We start from the raw sequence: 20207 nt of genomic DNA on the forward strand, positions 1-20207 counted from the left end.
CTGCTCTTGAGGTTTTACACTAGTCGATCACTTCCATGGGCTATGGTCCTTTGTCAGTGGTGTGTGTTTGATGTATGTAACTTGTCATGGGTGTGTATTTTATTTATGGAAGTTGTATTCATCAAGGGGAGGGTAACACTCTACCGCTTCACAAAGCAGTTGACAAGAAACCACAGAAATATACAAGAAGTGTTGTGATATCCTCTGTCTTCCTGAGAATGATCAGCAGGAAGTCCAACACAGCAGGTCTTTGGTAATTACGATAATGCAGTTTGGCTACTGTAGCTTCGAGAACTGTACTGTAGCCTCCGATGAGCTGATGTTGGGGTTTCAGGTGGTGACGGATGTTTCTCAGATGTGCGTCACACATTTTTGTAATGTTGCTTGGAAATTTACAATAAATTGTAGAATTTTGATTGACACTTTATTTTTTAAATAGTGGGCTATGTTGTGCCACTGGCATAAGTGTTTTACTAATTGAAATGTAATATGCTTATTATAACCCATTAGCCATTTTCACTTTTAATAAAGCACTAACTTGTAATTGTTTGGTTCCACACTGACCTCTCTCCTCTCTTTAGGGTACAGTGTTTAGCCTGGAGGAAGAGGAGGAGCAGGGCGTGATCATAGCCGAGGACAGCAACGACATCTACATCCTGTCTGGAGAACAGCTTCCTGGCCAGCTCAGTCCCCCCGCGTCGCTGCTGGGCACTGGAGACAGCAGTGGGCCGGGCAGCTGGCAGACAGAGAGCTTACCCGTGTCTCTGGCAGGCAACGATTCCTGGGCACAGGTGAGCATGATGGACCACCCCGAAGATGTCAAGAGTCTAGACAGCAATGAGGGCACCCTGGCTGAGGAGCGCAGTGAGAACAACTCCTCCAACTCTGACATTGTGCACGTGGAGCGAGAGGACGCGGAGGAGGGTGAGGGCGGGGCCGAGTTGCAGGAGAGCATGCTGAGTGTGCTGGGGACGGAGAGCGAGCTGGCTGAGCTGAGGGCGGAGTTTAGGGATGACACCCTGCTTCCTGTCCCAGCAGCCCCAGAGCCGGTGGTGGGATATCTGGAGGAGCCGGTCATCATAGAGACGCCTGCTCCCCTGTCGGCGGTTCTGTCAGAGCTGCATTCGTCTGTCCCCGTGTCAGAGCCTGAGCCCTCTGCTCCAGACCCTATGATTGAGCCTGCCCCTGTTGTGGAGGCAGCACCACCAACCCCCGCCAAGGCACCCTCTACTCCCCCATCAGCAAAGCCAGTTCTAGAACCAGAGCCTGTTCCAGAGCCAGTCGCAGCACCGCCAGAGCCAGAGGAGCCCCAGCCTGAATCTCAGTCAGAGACTGTGCTGGAGCCGGCTGCAGCGCCCCTCCTGGAGGCACTCCCAGCTCCTGTGGCCCTAGCTGAGGAGCCCCCGGTGCAGACGGAACCAGAACCCAAGTCAGAGATCCCAGTGCTGCTGTATGGTGGAGCTGCTCTGGTGGCCCTAGCTGCTGTGGTGACCTGGGGAATCATGACCCACCGGAAGAAGTAGCCTAGTAGTGCTCCTGAACCGGGTTGCAGACCTCACTTACTCCCTGGTCCCTGCTGCTAGCAGTACTCCTGAACCGGGTTGCAGACCTCACCTCCTCCCTTGTCCCTGCTGCTAATCTGGGCTGCTGGGCCTGCCACTACCAGGTGGACCCACCATGTGAACAATTACTTATTTTCCTTCTCTCCATTTTTGTTTTCCCCCCATTCTCCTCTCTGCTCATCTGGCAATTTGATATGTTTTTCTTCAGTTGCTGCCTCCAACCCATCACGTCTCAAACTGGAAAGGACATTTGTATAATTTTCTAGTGGTTTCTGTTTTCTGGGTGCTTGGTTGTTCGATGCCATGCGGATGCACGTCACAGACACACCCTGTTTGTATGTTACACTCTCGGCTGGAGCTCGGTGTACCTCTTTGTCCTCAGCCTAGTGGGTGTAGCGCAGAAGTCAGAATTCCCTGTTCTATTGCAAGGGAAGCTATTCCAATATTTTCACATACAAAAATGTAAGTTCTGATTACATTATGTCCTCTGAAAAGCAAACCTGTCTTCAAGGATTAGATGAGCATGTTTTTTTTTTTTATGGCAATTAACTAATCATGATTAGACTTTTTGTTTTTAGAATTCACTGTACTGGAGACACTACTGTGTATCTATAAAAGCACTTGATAGGCACTTGATAGGGATGAATAATATGGCACTTGATAGGGATGAATAATATGGCACTTGATAGGGATGAATAATATGGCACTTGATAGGGATGAATAATATGGCACTTGATAGGGATGAATAATATCGCACTTGATGGGGATGAATAATATCGCACTTGATGGGGATGAATAATATCGCACTTGATGGGGATGAATAATATCGCACTTGATGGGGATGAATAATATCGCACTTGATGGGGATGAATAATATCGCACTTGATAGGGATGAATAATATCGCACTTAAATGGAAAGTAGATACACAAAACCAAAAGTATGTGGACAAGTATGCTTGTCGAACATCTCATTCCAAAAGCAAGGGCATTAATATGGAGTTGGTCCCCTCTTTGCTGCTACAACAGCCTCTACTCTTCTGGGAAGACTTTCCACTAGATGTTGGAACATTGCTGCAAGGATATGCTTCCATTCAGTCACAAGAGCATTTGTGAGGTCAGACACTGCTGTTAGGCAATTAGGCCTGGCTCACAATCAGCGTTCCAATAAATCACAAAGGTGTTCGATGGGATTGAGTTCAGGGCTCTGTGCAAGCCAGACAAGTTTTTCCACACTGATCTCGACAAACCATTTCTGTTTGGACCTTGCTTTGCACGGGGGCATTGTCATGCTGAGACAGGAAAGGGCCTTCCTGAAACTGTTGCCACAAAGTTGGAAACACAGAATGTCATTGTATGCTGTAGCATTAAGATTTCACTTCACTGGAACTAAGGGGCCTAGCCCGAACCATGAAATAAAGCCCCAGATCATTATTCCTCTTCCACCTAACTTTACAGTTGGCACTATGCATTGGGGCAGGTAGTGTTCTCCTGCCATCAACCAAACCCAGATTTGTCTGTCGGGACTGCCAGATGATGAACCGTGATTCATCGCTTGTGTCCAATGGCGGCGAGCTTTACACCACTCCAGCCGACGCTTAGCATTGCAACGGATGTGCCCAAATCCACTAATTTGAAGGGGTGTCCACATGGTGTATGTTTATCTACTTCTTTCCAGTCACTTACATCACCTAAGTGTTATTTTGTTAAGTTTTTGGAAATTGAGGGATTCCACAACTCAATTCATTTTTCACTAACTAATTTCAGTCATTTAGTTACGATTTGTGATCATATTGCAGTAGTATGACTGCAATTAAATTGATTTTGAATGTAAAAAAAGAGGATAAAGGCTACCGCAGTTCAGCCAGTGGCATAAACTGTTGCGTTTGATTACCAACTATCTCCTTGAAAATAGGCATTTAGATTATCTGGTATAGAACTGTCAATGGTCACTATCAACCTTGTTAACTATTGTGTTTGCGTGAGTGAAATTAAAGCCAGCTCAACCACGATGGCACCATGGTCAATGTTCCATGTTCTGTGACAGGGAATGGAGGGTTCGGAATGACTGCACCAAGACAGAATTTCATATTCATTTGTTCAACACGGATACAAAATTTAAATAAAACTTGAAATCAACTATTCATCTTTCATCTGATGTTGTGAGACTATAAAATCAAAAGTAGAAATTAGTTTAATCTTGAATCAATTTATGCTCTCATTCCCAACTCCGCCAGTCTAACTTCACAGGGACTGCCTTTCTTCAGCTACCCTGTCAGACCCCTATGTTTTGCCAGGTACCGTTTGTCCCCTCGGCTGGCCCAAACTGCCCACCCAGCACTGCCTTGCCGTTCCGCTGTAACCCCATAGCGTGCCTACCTTGTACAGTGCAGAGACTTAAAGCTTAACAGATGTGTGTGTGCTGGCTTCTTCCCACTGTTACCTAACCTTTTCTTCAAGGGTTCAGCTCCCTCCATTTAAGTCAGGGTGGAGGTCTGTCCACAACTTGAAGAGTAGGAATGACACATGCCAGCCCTGCCACAGACAATCAACATATGCAACATTCCCACTAAGGGAAACATATATTCCTGTTAGTTGGGTACAATGTGAATCTAAAAATAAAATCTACACTGTAGGCCTCAGGTGTCGAGTACAAAAACCACTTTTTTTTTTACTGGGCACTCAGGTCTGGAGCATGAAATGCGAACACTTGATCCAAGTTAAAGTAGTAGTGGTTCCAACTTTGTTCACTGGTCAGTGGATTCGCACAGCTAACTTGGTCAATGTCAAAACTAAAGATGCACACAACTCACTTCTGTTTAGCCAAGTGTAAATACAACCATGTGTGGTTTGGGGTAGTTGTGTGGGAGAGACAAATGACCATAAATGGTTTTGTTCCATCGAATGCAAATGTACATCAGTTAGATAATAGGTATGCAAATTGTCTGGAAAGTACAGTATGGATGTCAAATCCCCATCTTGGCACTTCAAGTTCCCTATATGTGCAGTTTGAGACCAGAATACATCATGTAAACTGCATTGTGGTTTTGGACACGAACAAGTTAATAAAATGTTCCTCCCTTAAATCATTTTTATTACTCTTAAGTTTATTTTTAAATGGCTCTCTATGCATACAAAGGCATTTCTTCAAACACTAACATGGACTTTGAAACAAAAGGGGATTCATCCCCTTTGAGGAAGCAATGTATTGTTACAAAACTGTTGGGGGAGAACTTGTTACAGAAATCATTTAAGCACAATGTGGAAGTGAGAACAGCAGACGATGCATGACTTCTCCATCCCTTTCGGTATCAGAACTGGTCAAATAAAGCACTGAAGTTTCCAAATCCAGCGGCAAACACTACCTTTTCACAAAAATGATCGAAAGTTATACATTTACGGAGCAGCTTGTTAAGAAAATGAATGTGCCCCTGAACTAAACTAAATGGCCCGCTCAGTGTACGTCCTGAGTGGGGAGTCCGTAGAGTTTGGGGTCTGTTTTGAAGTCACCTGGCCACGGCCGGGTTTATGAACTGAACTGCTGTGCTGAACAGATTACGGAGCAGTAGGGGGGCGTGCTCACACACCCCCTTCACCAGGGTCAGAGTGAGGGCCATGATCACCTTCTCCTGAGGTAGATAGTCCAGCACGGGGCCCAGGCCCTGCTTCTTCACCCACTCCACTTCCAGGGCTAGGTGGTGCTTCCATAGCTGGGGAAACACAGACAGACTCGTGACATACTTATGGATTGAATTTATACCCGTTACTAGATTATATTTTATAACCCCTGTGGTTTCAATTCACAGCAGCAACACCATGATTTGGACATACATTCCTAGACACAAACATATATCTACACTGAACAAAAATCTAAATGCAACATGCAAAAATGAATGGTTTTACTGAGTTGCAGTTCATAAGGAAATCGGTCAAATGAAATCAATTGGATTTCACATGACCAGGCAGGGGAGCAGCCACCCACTGGGGAGCCGGGCCCAGCCAATGTGTTATTCCCTCACAAAAAGGGCTTTATTACAGACAGAAAAACTCCAGTTTCATCAGCTGCCCAGGTGGCTGGTCTCAGACGATCCCAAGAAGAAGCCGGATGTTGAGATCCTGGACTGGCATGGTTACACGTGGTCTGAGATGGTTGGATGTACTGCCAAATTCTCTAAAAATGACGGAGGTAGGTTATTGTAGATAAATTAACATTAAGTTCTCTGGCAACAGCTCTAGTGGACGTTCCTGCAGTCAGCATGCCAATTGCACGCACTCTTATAATACGAGACATCTATGGCATTGTGTTGTGTGACAAACTGCACATTTGAGGCCTTTTCTTGTTCTCAGCAGAAGGGGTGGTGTACCTGTGTAATGATGCGGTTTACAGTGGCTTGTAAAAGTATTCACCTCCTTGGCATTTTTCCTATTTTGTTGCTTTACAACCTGGAATTAATTTTTTTGTGTTTTTTTGGGGGGGGTTGTATAATTTGATTTACACAAAATGCGTACCACTTTGAAGATGCAAAATAGTTTTTTGTTAAACAAACAAATAAGACAACTTTAGCCTGCATAACTATTCACCCCCCCAAAGTCAGTACTTTGTTGAGCCACCTTTTGCAGCAATTACAGCTGCAAGTATCTTGGAGTATGTCAATAGAAGCTTGGCACATCTAGCCACTGGGATTTTTGTCCATTCTTCAAAGCGAAACTGCTCCGGCACCTTCAAGTTGGATTGGTTCCGCTGGTGTATAGCAATCTTTAAGTCATACCACAGATTCTCAATTGGATTGAGGTCTGGGCTTTGACTAGGCCATTCCAAGACATTTGAACGTTTCCCCTTAAACCACTCGAGTGTTGCTTTAGCAGTATGCTTAAGGTCATTGTCCTGCTGGAAGGTAAACCTCTGTCCCAGTCTCAAATCTCTGGAAGACTTAAACAGGTTTCCCTCAAGAATGTCCCTGTATTTAGCACCATCCATCATTCCTTCAGTTCTGACCAGTTTCCCAGTCTCTGCCGATGAAAAACATCCCCACATCATGATGGTGTTATTGGGGTGATGAGAGGTGTTGGGTTTGTGCCAGACATAGCGTTTTCCTTGATGTCTAAAAATATACATTTTAGGCTCATCTAACCAGAGTATCTTCTTCCATATGTTTGGGGAGTCTCCCACATGCCTTTTGGTGAACACCAAACATGTTTGGTGTTCACAGGTAGTATAACTTTTTAATTACATTTCATTATAGCACAACGGTTTGATTTGTCTAATCTTAGCAATTTCTTCTTAGCTAGCTACATAGCCGTCTTTGTATCAAAGATAATTGCGTAATTATCGTATTTCGCCGTCCTAACGTAGTCTTCACTAGCCAGCTAGCTAACGTCCACTGATTAGCTGCACTGGAGAAACTATTACACTCAACTGAACGACTTGATTAGTGTAGTGTTAGCTAGCTACATAGCTGTCTTTGCTGTCTTCGTATCCAAGATAATTGTGTAGTTTAGAGTGTGTAGTCTTAGAGTGATTATCTTAATTTACCGAGGTTAGCTATCCAGCTATTTGTCGTCCTTAAGGTAGGAGACTCTGCTAGCTAGCCAACAGCTAGCCGACAGCTAGCCAACAGCTAGCCAACGTCTACAGAATAGACTCACAACCCGGTCGCATTCACAGGTAGTATCACATTTTCATTTAATTTCATTACAGTACAACGGTTTGATTTGTTTGATCGTAGCTAGCTACATAGCTAGCTACATAGCCGTCTTTGTATCAAAGATAATTGTGTAGTCTAGAGCGATTTTCTAGGTTAGCTAGCCAGCTATTGTCGTTCTTTTAACGCAACGTAACGTAAACAACACTGCTAGCTAGCCAGCTAGCCCCCGAATAGCAGCACTGCAGAAACTATTACACTCAACGGAACGACTTGATTAGTGTAGTGTCAACAACGCACCCACTGCCAGCTAGCCTACTTCAGCAGTACTGTATCATTTTAATCATTTTAGTCAATTAGATTCTTGCTACGTAAGCTTAACCTTCTGAACATTCGAGACGTGTAGTCCACTTGTCATTCCAATCTCCTTTGCATTAGCGTAGCCTCTTCTGTAGCCTGTCAACTATGTGTCTGTCTATCCCTGTTCTCTCCTCTCTGCACAGACCATACAAACGCTCCACACCGCGTGGCCGCGGCCACCCTAATCTGGTGGTCCCAGCGCGCACAGCCCACGTGGAGTTCCAGGTCTCCGGTAGCCTCTGGAACTGCCGATCTGCGGTCAACAAGGCAGAGTTCATCTCAGCCTATGCCTCCCTCCAGTCCCTCGACTTCTTGGCACTGACGGAAACATGGATCACCACAGACAACACTGCTACTCCTACTGCTCTCTCTTCGTCCGCCCACGTGTTCTCGCACACCCCGAGAGCTTCTGGTCAGCGGGGTGGTGGTACCGGGATCCTCATCTCTCCCAAGTGGTCATTCTCTCTTTCTCCCCTTACCCATCTGTCTATCACCTCCTTTGAATTCCATGCTGTCACAGTTACCAGCCCTTTCAAGCTTAACATCCCTATCATTTATCGCCCTCCAGGTTCCCTCGGAGAGTTCATCAATGAGCTTGATGCCTTGATAAGCTCCTTTCCCGAGGACGGCTCACCTCTCACAGTTCTGGGCGACTTTAACCTCCCCACGTCTACCTTTGACTCATTCCTCTCTGCCTCCTTCTTTCCTCTCCTCTTTTGACCTCACCCTCTCACCTTCCCCCCCCTACTCACAAGGCAGGCAATACGCTCGATCTCATCTTTACTAGATGCTGTTCTTCCACTAACCTCATTGCAACTCCCCTCCAAGTCTCCGACCACTACCTTGTATCCTTTTCCCTCTCGCTCTCATCCAACACCTCCCACACTGCCCCTACTCGGATGGTATCGCGCCGTCCCAACCTTCGCTCTCTCTCCCCCGCTACTCTCTCCTCTTCCATCCTATCATCTCTTCCCTCTGCTCAAACCTTCTCCAACCTATCTCCTGACTCTGCCTCCTCAACCCTCCTCTCCTCCCTCTCCGCATCCTTTGACTCTCTATGTCCCCTATCCTCCAGGCCGGCTCGGTCCTCCCCTCCCGCTCCGTGGCTCGACGACTCATTGCGAGCTCACAGAACAGGGCTCCGGGCAGCCGAGCGGAAATGGAGGAAAACTCGCCTCCCTGCGGACCTGGCATCCTTTCACTCCCTCCTCTCTACATTTTCCTCCTCTGTCTCTGCTGCTAAAGCCACTTTCTACCACTCTAAATTCCAAGCATCTGCCTCTAACCCTAGGAAGCTCTTTGCCACCTTCTCCTCCCTCCTGAATCCTCCCCCCTCCCTCTCTGCAGATGACTTCGTCAACCATTTTGAAAAGAAGGTCGACGACATCCGATCCTCGTTTGCTAAGTCAAACGACACCGCTGGTTCTGCTCACACTGCCCTACCCTGTGCTCTGACCTCTTTCTCCCCTCTCTCTCCAGATGAAATCTTGCGTCTTGTGACGGCCGGCCGCCCAACAACCTGCCCGCTTGACCCTATCCCCTCCTCTCTTCTCCAGACCATTTCCGGAGACCTTCTCCCTTACCTCACCTCGCTCATCAACTCATCCCTGACCGCTGGCTACGTCCCTTCCGTCTTCAAGAGAGCGAGAGTTGCACCCCTTCTGAAAAAACCTACACTCGATCCCTCCGATGTCAACAATTACAGACCAGTATCCCTTCTTTCTTTTCTCTCCAGAACTCTTGAACGTGCCGTGCCGTCCTTGGCCAGCTCTCCCGCCATCTCTCTCTGAATGACCTTCTTGATCCAAATCAGTCAGGTTTCAAGACTAGTCATTCAACTGAGACTGCTCTCCTCTGTATCACGGAGGCGCTCCGCACTGCTAAAGCTAACTCTCTCTCCTCTGCTCTCATCCTTCTAGATCTATCGGCTGCCTTCGATACTGTGAACCATCAGATCCTCCTCTCCACCCTCTCCGAGTTGGGCATCTCCGGCGCGGCCCACGCTTGGATTGCGTCCTACCTGACAGGTCGCTCCTACCAGGTGGCGTGGCGAGAATCTGTCTCCTCACCACGCGCTCTCAACACTCGTGTCCCCCAGGGCTCTGTTCTAGGCCCTCTCCTATTCTCGCTATACACCAAGTCACTTGGCTCTGTCATAACCTCACATAGTCTCTCCTATCATTGCTATGCAGACGACACACAATTAATCTTCTCCTTTCCCCCTTCTGATGACCAGGTGGCGAATCGCATCTCTGCATGTCTGGCAGACATATCAGTGTGGATGACGGATCACCACCTCAAGCTGAACCTCGGCAAGACGGAGCTGCTCTTCCTCCCGGGGAAGGACTGCCCGTTCCATGATCTCGCCATCACGGTTGACAACTCCATTGTGTCCTCCTCCCAGAGCGCTAAGAACCTTGGCGTGATCCTGGACAACACCCTGTCGTTCTCAACCAACATCAAGGCGGTGGCCCGTTCCTGTAGGTTCATGCTCTACAACATCCGCAGAGTACGACCCTGCCTCACACAGGAAGCGGCGCAGGTCCTAATCCAGGCACTTGTCATCTCCCGTCTGGATTACTGCAACTCGCTGTTGGCTGGGCTCCCTGCCTGTGCCATTAAACCCCTTCAACTCATCCAGAACGCCGCAGCCCGTCTGGTGTTCAACCTTCCCAAGTTCTCTCACGTCACCCCGCTCCTCCGCTCTCTCCACTGGCTTCCAGTTGAAGCTCGCATCCGCTACAAGACCATGGTGCTTGCTTACGGAGCTGTGAGGGGAACGGCACCTCAGTACCTCCAGGCTCTGATCAGGCCCTACACCCAAACAAGGGCACTGCGTTCATCCACCTCTGGCCTGCTCGCCTCCCTACCACTGAGGAAGTACAGCTCCCGCTCAGCCCAGTCAAAACTGTTCGCTGCTCTGGCCCCCCAATGGTGGAACAAACTCCCTCACGACGCCAGGACAGCGGAGTCAATCACCACCTTCCGGAGACACCTGAAACCCCACCTCTTTAAGGAATACCTAGGATAGGATAAGTAATCCCTCTCACCCCCCCCCCTTTAAGATTTAGATGCACTATTGTAAAGTGACTGTTCCACTGGATGTCATAAGGTGAATGCACCAATTTGTAAGTCGCTCTGGATAAGAGCGTCTGCTAAATGACTTAAATGTAAATGTAATGTTTGCTTATTTTTTTCTTAAAGCAATGGCTTTTCTGGCCACTCTTCCGTAAAGCCTAGCTCTGTGGAGTGCACGGCTTAAAGTGGTCCTATGTACCAGATACTCCAATCTCCACTGTGGAGCTCCTTTAGGGTTATCTTCGGTCTCTTCGTTGCCTCTCTGATTAATGCCCTCTGTGCCTGGTCTGTGAGTTTTGGTGGGCGGCTCTCTCTTGGCAGGTTTGTTGTGGTGCCATATTCCTTAATAATGGATTTTTACATTTTTATTTATTTCACCTTTATTTAACCAGGTAGGCTAGTTGAGAACAAGTTCTCATGTGCAACTGCGACCTGGCCAAGATAAAGCATAGCAGTATGAACAGACAACACAGAGTTACACATGGAATAAACAAAACACAGTCAATAATACAGTAGAACAAAAGAAAACAAAAAGTCTATACAGTGAGTGCAAATGAGGTAAGTTAAGGAAATAAATAGGCCCTGGTGGCGAAGTAATTACAATATAGCAGTTAAACACTGGAATGGTAGATCGGCAGAAGATTAATGTGCAGGTAGAGATACTGGGGTGCAAAGGAGCAAAATAAATAAATACCAGTACGGGAATGAGGTAGGTAGATAAATGGGCTATTTACAGATGGACTATGTACAGCTGCAGTGATCTGTAAACTGCTCTGACAGCTGGTGCTTAAAGCTAGTGAGGGAGATGTGAGTCTCCAGCTACAGAGATTTTTGCAATTCGTACCAGTAATGGGCAGCAGAGAACTGGAAGGAAAGACGACCAAAGGAGGAATTCGCTTTGGGGGTGACCAGTGAGATATACCTGCTGGAGCACGTGCTACGAGTGGGTGGCGCTATGGTGACCAGTGAGCTGAGATAAGGAGGTGCTTTACCTAGCAGAGACTTGTAGATAACCTGTAGCCAGTGGGTTTGGCAACGAGTATGAAGCGAGGGCCAACCAACTAGAGCATACAGGTCGCAATGGTGCGTAGTGTATGGGGCTTTGGTGACAAAACGGATGGCACTGTGATAGACTGCATCCAGTTTGTTGAGTAGAGTGTTGGAGGCTATTTTATAGATGACATCACCGAAGTCGAGGATCGGTAGGATGGTCAGTTTTACGAGGGTATGTTTGGCAGCATGAGTGAAGGATGCTTTGTTGCGATATAGGAAGCCGATTCTAGATTTAATTTTGGATTGAGATGCTTAATGTGAGTCTGGAAGGAGAGTTTACAGTCTAACCAGACACCCAAGTGTTTGTAGTTGTCCACGTATTCTAAGTCAGAGTCGTCCAGAGTAGTGATGTTGGACGGGCGAGCAGGTGTGGGCAGCGATCGATTGAAAAGCATGCATTTAGTTTTACTTGCGTTTAAGAGCAGTTGGAGGCCACGGAAGGAGAGTTATGGCATTGAAGCTCGCCTGGAGGTTAGTTAAGTGTCCAAGGAGGGGCCAGAAGTATACAGAATGGTGTCGTCTGCGTATAGGTGGATCAGAGAATCACCAGCAGCAAGAGCAACATCATTGATGTATACAGAAAAGAGAGTCGGCCCGAGAATTGAACCCTGTGGCACACCCATAGAGACTGTTAGAGGTCCAGACAACAGGCCCTCCGATTTAACACACTGAACTCTATCAGAGAAGTAGTTGGTAAACCAGGCAAGGCAATCATTTGAGAAACCAAGGCTGTCGAGTCTGCCAATAAGAATGTTGTGGCCAGGTCGATGAATACGGATGCACAGTAATGTCGCTTATCAATGGCGGTTATGATGTCGTTTAGAACCTTGAGCGTGGCTGAGGTGCATCCATGACCAGCTCTGAAACCAGATTGCATAGCGGAGAAGCTATGGTGGGATTCGAAATGGTCAGTAATCTGTTAACTTGGCTTTCGAAGACCTTAGAAAGACAGGGTAGGATAGATATAGGTCTGTAGCAGTTTGGGTCTAGAGTGTCACCCCCTTTGAAAAGGGAGATGACCGCGGCAGCTTTCCAATCTTTGGGAATCTCAGACGATACGAAAGAGAGGTTGAACAGGCTAGTAATAGGGGTTGCAACAATTTCAGCAGATACTTTTAGAAGGAGAGAGTCCAGATTGTCTAGCCCCACTGATTTGTAGGGGTCCAGATGTTGCAGCTCTTTCAGAACATCAACTATCCTGATTTGGGTAAAGGAGAAATGGTGGGGGCTTTGGTGGGTTGCTGTGGAGGGTGCCGGGCAGTTGACCAGTGTAGGGGTAGCCATGTGGAAAGCATGGCCAGCCGTAGAGAAATGCTTATTGAAATTCTCAATTATAGTGGATTTATCAGTGGTGAATTAGTTAAGATGACATCTATGAGGGTGCCCGTGTTTACTGATTTGGGGTTGTACCTCGTAGGTTAATTGATCATTTGTGTGAGATTGAGGGCATGAAGCTTAGTTTGTGGGATGGCTGGGGTGTTAAGCATGTCCCAGTTTAGGTCACCTAGTAGCACGAGCTCAGAAGATAGATGGGGGGCGATCAGTTCACATATAGTATCGAGGGCACAGCTGGGGGCAGAGGGAGGTCTATAGCAAGCGGCAACAGTGAGAGACGTGTTTCTGGAAAGGTGAATTTTTAGAAGTAGAAGCTCAAATTGTTTGGGTACAGACTTAGAAATAATACAGAACATCTTTGCAGTTCTATCTTGGCGGAAAACGTTATAGTTAGCAATGGAGTTCAGGGTTTTTGGTGGTTTTCCTAAGCCAGGATTCAGACATGGCTAAGACATCTGGGTTGGCAGAGTATGCTAAAGCAGAGAGTAAAACAAACTTAGGGAGTAGGCTTCTAATGGTAACATGCATGAAACCAAGGCTTTTACATTTACAGAAGTCAACAAATGAGAGCACCTGGGGGGTGGGAGTGGAGCTAGGCACTGCAGGACCTGGATTAACCTCCACATCACATGAGGAACAGAGGAGAAGTAGGATAAGGGTACGGCTAAAGACTATACGAACTGGCGACTTAAATGTAAATGTTCAGAACAGAGTTTGGGGTTCTGGGCAGGATAGCATAGATTCAAAGCATAGTGTACAGACAAAGGTAAGGTAGGATGTGAGTACATTGGAGGTAAACCTAGGCATTGAGTAATGAAGAGAGATATAGTCTCTAGAGATGTTTAAACCAGTTAATGTCATCGCATATGTAGGAGGTGGAACAACATGGTTGGTTAAGGCATATTGAGCAGGGCTAGAGGCTCTACAGTGAAATAAGACAGTAATTGCTAACCAGGACAGTAATGGACAAGGCATATTGATTAGAGAGAGGCGTAGCCATGTAAACATATGGGTCCAGTGAGTGGTTGGGCTGGCTGGGGACACGGCAATTGACAGTTATCAGGCTAACAGTTAGTAGGCCGGAGCTAAACAAGCTAGCAGCTAGTAGACCAGGACAAGCTAGCAGTTAGCAGGCCGGGTTAGCAAGCAAGCAGTTAGCATGGGCTAGCAGTTAGTAGACCAGGGCAAGCTAGCAGTTAGCAGACCGGGTTAGCAAACAAGCATTTAGCAAGGGCGAGCAGTTAGCAGACCGGGCAGGCAAGCTAGCAGTTAGCAGACCAGGGCCCAGCAGTTTAGCAGTTAGCAGACCGGGTTAGGGGGGGGTGTAAGTCTGTTTTTGCCTCTTTGTGCGGTGACGTCGATAGACCAGTCGATTTAATGGTGCTCCGTGGGATGTTCAAAGTTTCAGATATTTTTTTATAACCCAACCCTGATCTGTACTTCTCCACAACTTTGTCCCTGACCTGTTTAGAGAGCTCCTTGGTCTTCATGGTGCCCCTTGCTTAGTGGTGTTGCAGACTCTGGGGCCTTTCAGAACAGGTGTATATATACACTTAGATCATGTGACACTTAAATAAAGTCCACCTGTGTGCAATCAAAATAATTATGTGACTTCTGAAGGTAATTGGTTGCTGCTGAAATGTATACAGTTGAGTCATCAGCGTACATAGACACACAGGCTTTTTATTCAAGGTCAGTGGAAGGTCAATGGTAAAAACAGACAACAATAATGGCCCTACCCGGCTCGGCTGCCCTGCGGTACACCACACTCAACTGAATTTGCATGAGAGAAGCTTCCATTAACGAACACCCTCTTTTCTATTAGATAGGTAACTAGATCCATTATAAGGCAGAGGATGCAAATCCATAACACCGAAGTTTTTTCAGCAATATGTTAGGATCAATGATATCAAAAGCTGCACTGAAGTATAAAAAAAAATAGCTTTCACAATCTTCTTACTATCAATTTCTTTCAGTCAATCATCAGTCATTTGTGTCAGTGCCGAGCATGTTGAGCCCTTTCCATTAAGCATGCTGAAAGTCTGTTAACTAGTTTTCTGTAAAATAACTATTTGATCAAACAATTTTTTCCAAAAGTTTGCTAAGCACTTAAAAGGCTGATTGGTCGGCTATTTGAACCATTAAAGGGTGCTCTGCTATTCTTGGGCAGCGTAATGACCTTTGCCTCCCCCATGTCTGAGGGCACACACTGTTTTCTAGACTAAAATTGAAAATGTGGCAAACAGGAGTCACAAAGTATTCCACAACCAACCTCAGCAATTTACCATCCAGGTTTTCAGTACCGGGTGGTTTGTCCTTATTTATATTTTTGTCAACAAAAAAGTTATTAAAGTAGTTGGCAATATCAAAGGGTTTTGTTATAAACAAGCCATCTGCCTCAATGAAGGATGGAACCGAGTTAGCTTTCTTGCCTAGGATTTAATTTAAAGTTCAACAGAACTATCATTTTATATATAATTTAACTGTTACATAGTATAGTATCTTCTTTCTGTTTAGTGATTTCTACATTTACTGTATGTTTGCCAGTCTGCTGTGTTGTCAGACTTATTTGCCTCATCCCTCAACCATATAATTTTTTAATTTGTCATCTATCCAGGGGGATTTGCCAGCTTCTTGATATGCCACACCTGTTAGGTGGATGGATTATCTTGGAAAAGGAGAAATGCTCACTAACAAAAATATTATCAAATTTGTGCACAAAATGTGAGAGAAATAAGCCTTTTGTGCACATGGAAAAAATCTAGGATTTTTATTTCAGCTCATGAAACATGGAACCAACACTTTACATGTTGCCCTTATATTTTTGTTCAGTAAAATTCTGAGCAATCCAAGTAACAAGGATTCCAGAAACTTACCCCAATGGAATACTTCTGCAGTTTCTTGGTCAGATTCTCAGCAGCCTGGGCCATCACACTACGCTCAAGCTGATCAGCTATTTCAATCAGCCCTGTAGCGACACCTCTCAGGGCTTCTTCATCGGCAGGGTTATCTGGAGGGCAAAGAGCATGTTAGTCAAAATCATATTGAATATGAACAGCTAAAGTATCCACAATTTGATGTCAACACAGTATCATTTTCAATCACTTACACAACAGTTCAACCCAGATGTGCCAGATCCCTGTCACATAGTACAATAAAGCTAAGACGTACAGCAGTACATATACTGCCCCTTTTCTAATATCCTTTTCATATACAGACAAAAATCACACTATTTTACCATGCCAGCTTTTTTCCATATCTGAAAGGGGTAGGGGGTAAAAACCATGGGGCAATTCCACAGTAACAGAATGCTGGAACTCAGATGTTTCACTTTAAAATGTATGCCAAACAAAAACCAATGATTGCAAAGTTAAACAAACCATACAAGTCATCCATGTGCATAGAGTTGTATGGTTTGTTGAACTTTGTAATATTTTTTTTTTGGCAGTCTCAGAATCATTATTTTACCATGAAATTGCCCCATGGTAAAATAAAACCCACAAAGATCTAGTCATGATACCTGCATTTTCACAGGCCCTGTAACCAAATACAGGTATTAGGTCTGTGTGAATGGTTCTCTGCTTTTTTGGTAGGTAAACTCATTAACATACCATTTTTAAAAGACCCAGTGCAATCAAAATTAGGTTTCCCCGTGTTTTGTATCATATTGTACAACAGCTGATTAAACTAAAGCTATAAAATTGCGAAAGAAATGTATCAGTGTTATTTCCTGATAGTTGCTGGTTGAAAGTACAATCTACACAGGACCTTCTAATCAGCAGGTTTGCATGGGCTGAAGTTTTGGCTTTCAATGGTGACATCACCATGTGGTAAATTGGTTAATAGACCAATAACAAAAAGAGTTCCAAAGCTCTCTGCTAATGTATTATAGTAAGGTACTTAATTGCTACCCATAAATGTTTTGATATGTATATAAAAACAGCGGCATTGGGCCTTTAACACCTCCCTAATTTGTAATGCAAACAGACCCCATCGTTTAACAACACCCGCCAAACCTCCCAATTTGCCAGTTACACACTGAATGTATAAAAGGGGTACACCAGCAAATACGTGATCAATAAGGGTCTGTTTGAAAGGGGGTCAAAAAAAACATGGTCTTAATCATGTCTGAATTTAGTGTAAGGTACCCAGCTAGGGATGAATTCTGCTACCAAGTTTGCAAAGCACACAGACCAACAACTCATGACCTTCCAGTTACCTATATTCTGCTTGTTTCATCTGGATTTAAGCACAACACAATATAGAATCAGACTTGTATGGGTCAATCAAGCTCATACTTTTATTCCCTGAGTCATGTTAAGGTAACCAATTTACCAAGGTGCATTTGAAATCTGTCACCAGTAGTGTCATTCATTCAGAAATACATTTTCTGACTTTGGGATTAAGGTTCAATCTGCACATAGCATAGTTCTGAGATATTGAGCGTCAAAGATTTCACATCCATTTTACATTTTTACATTTAAGTCATTTAGCAGACGCTCTTATCCAGAGCAACTTACAAATTGGTGCATTCACCTTATGACATCCCACATCTCAGAACTGTTTTGTAGAGAATTCCTCATTCATAACCCATTAAGGTCCTTACTTTAATAAAAAGGTACCTAAAGTGCAGACTATCAAAATCCTGAGACATTTGTAAATCTGTTTTTTAGGGGATGCAATTGTAGATAGAACCTTATGGTTCTGAAATGTCAATCTGGTATTGAGGTTCTGACACTTCTGAATTAGACATGTTGAGTTAAGAAAACTATAGCTATTTGAATACATAAATTATAGTGTTATATCTTAGTAAAATAGAATAACACTATTAAATACATTAAGAAATGTATTATGATCATCAGCTGAATTACAGTCACTGAACAATGATGTGACAACATCATTTACTTTAAGATTAGTGACTGTTTTTTTGCTTGAGTGGCATTATTGCTGTCTTGACGAGCCTGCCCTAGACCATACATAGAGAGAGATGGCAAATATAATGTGTATTTGTTCAGGCTTGTGATTAAAGATAGAACCTAAAAGCACCAAGTTCAAATTGGTTTATACAGATAGAGCTTTCCATTTTTTTCACTTTACAATGTACTATGCAGAAATCACTCCACCATTTCCTGTCGTAGAGAATCATTGTGCCATCTAAACTGCTGTGAGATCTTACCCATAACCTAAAATAGTATTTTCAGCTGTTACAAAAGTACAAAAACAAAAGTAAAAGAAGCAAAAACTAAACTTGACAACGGGAAGCATAGAAATAGCACACCTAAAACAGATTCACCGCTTCTAAGACTTGCTTTCAATGACAATAACAGCTCTATAACAGACTGTTCTATGTGAATTTGGTCTAGCCGCCTGACAGTTACATATCGCAGCTTTAAAATTTACTTCACATACATACATATGAAGATCAAATATATGTGACTAACTATTTTTTGACAGAAATGTCAAAACCTTACAGTCTGCAGGTCTTGACTTGTCAAAACTAAGTGAATGTGACTGATGGAATTTCAATCATACTATAAAAGAAAAACGAAAACAAACCAACTCACCGGGCCATGCCAGCGCAGCCTGAGGCTCAAGTCCCTCTAGTAAGATACTACTGCTGCTGCAGAAGTGTCCATCTGTCTGAAGCTCGCCCTCCTCGTGGATGTTATGACCCAGACCATTGCCGTTTATGTCCTGGGTTAGCTTCAGCTCCCGGGCCAATGAGTCCAGCTCTATGCGGAGCTCCGCACTGCTGCAGCTCTGCTGTTGAAGGAAAGTCAGAAAGACCAGGGGAGTGCACTGAACATCCCCACAGTCCATCGCTGTTCTTCTACAGGAAAAAGCATAACATAATCTATCAATTGCAATTTCATCAGATATAAACTAACTCTAAAGTTAGAGTTTCCTACGAATGCATTTTCACCAAAGTATTTACTAGCTAGCTGAACGTTACCAAGAGGACACAGTCAGCAGCTAAGTAGTTAACCTGTAGAAGCGCGCTACATTCGATTCAATTGTGTGCTAACAAAACAAGTCTAGCTAGCTAACGTTCGCTAGCTATTTAGCGTAACGTTTGCCCGTGTTGATGCTAGCAAATAGCAATACACTCAATACTAACATTTTCTCTGTTCACTCACCGTCAAAAAACACGAAATATATTGGCTGGTAAAGTTCAACTTGCTTATTACAACTTGAAATAGCTAACAACACACGCTGATTGACACCGCCGAGTCAGAGCTGTTCGCCTTGCTTTCCAGACAACACACACGCACCCCATCAGTTTGGGAAAATTGGGGGGTTTGAGACATTTCCCCCCGCCGCAGACTGGTTTTACTACATATGTGGCTACATTGGGCTGATTCGATTACGCTGGGTCGTGGAATACCGCCCGTGACATGAGATCAAAAGCGCTGAGGGAGGCGCTCTTTCTCAAATATAACACTATCTGCGCCGCTTGGTCATTTGTCAAAGCATGGTGCATTATCCAGAAACATCTATTTTCTATTAAATACATGTTTTATTTTATATTTTAATTGGGAAGGCAGATAAAGCGTTATCACCTTTGCATTGGAAAACACCGAATCCTACTAATTACGCGTGCTTAAGTCACTTTTGTTTTATGCCGACGCCACCGTGGGCTTTAAACGGGGCAACTGATTTACCCCGGGAGGCTAACCGGTTCCAAATCGAATACCCTCAGTTTCGATGCAAAACACGCCTACACGGGCGTCCAGGCGGGATTAACCGAACTCCGTCATTGTAACTACTATAGTGTGTGTGCCATTTCTCGGAAGATCCAAATTGCGAAACTAAAAAAAATCCTAATTGCGAAGCTAATTTTTGAAGACTCCATTGAAATGGGCTACTTATTAAATAGGGCAAAACGTGATTGTAAACCATTCCAGCCCTGCTGACAACGTTTTCTAAATCCTAAACCAAATTGCATACATACAGGCTATCCTCAGATCAACAATACCAGGTTTCTTTCAACAAGAAAAATACGCGAGTTTGCATGCTGTAATAAAAAGTGACATGCCCTAACCACACGAAATAGCTGGTCAAAAAACAAGGATTCACAGTAGCATACAATTACTCCCATTTCATGACCTGCGCTGTACAAATTAACAAATACTCAATTTTAATGGAAGGATGATGTAACCCAAATTGTTTTGAATCTTCC

At 44.7% G+C, this 20207-nt stretch overlaps 2 protein-coding genes across 2 annotated transcripts in view; one reads left to right on the forward strand and one right to left on the reverse strand.

Annotated features, from left to right (window-relative positions):
- bcl2l13 (BCL2 like 13) overlaps positions 1-4645 on the forward strand; it is a 40448-nt gene extending 35803 nt beyond the window's left edge. The window contains exon 7 of the mRNA XM_046347863.1: positions 582-4645. Coding sequence (XP_046203819.1) covers positions 582-1523 — 942 coding nt within the window. The 3' untranslated portion in view covers positions 1524-4645. The remainder of the gene's footprint in view (positions 1-581) is intronic.
- Positions 4635-19410, reverse strand: bida (BH3 interacting domain death agonist). Its single transcript, XM_046347877.1, has 4 exons — positions 19165-19410; positions 18592-18857; positions 15904-16037; positions 4635-5269 (listed from the first exon to the last, which is right to left on the reverse strand). The coding sequence occupies exons 2-4, from the start codon at positions 18845-18847 to the stop codon at positions 5066-5068; spliced, it is 594 nt and encodes a 197-aa protein (XP_046203833.1). The 5' UTR covers positions 18848-18857; positions 19165-19410; the 3' UTR covers positions 4635-5065.
- Between the last annotated feature and the right edge of the window lie 797 nt (positions 19411-20207).

This window comes from Oncorhynchus gorbuscha, linkage group LG01 (genome assembly GCF_021184085.1).
Source record: "Oncorhynchus gorbuscha isolate QuinsamMale2020 ecotype Even-year linkage group LG01, OgorEven_v1.0, whole genome shotgun sequence".
In the NCBI taxonomy this organism is placed as follows: domain Eukaryota; kingdom Metazoa; phylum Chordata; class Actinopteri; order Salmoniformes; family Salmonidae; genus Oncorhynchus; species Oncorhynchus gorbuscha.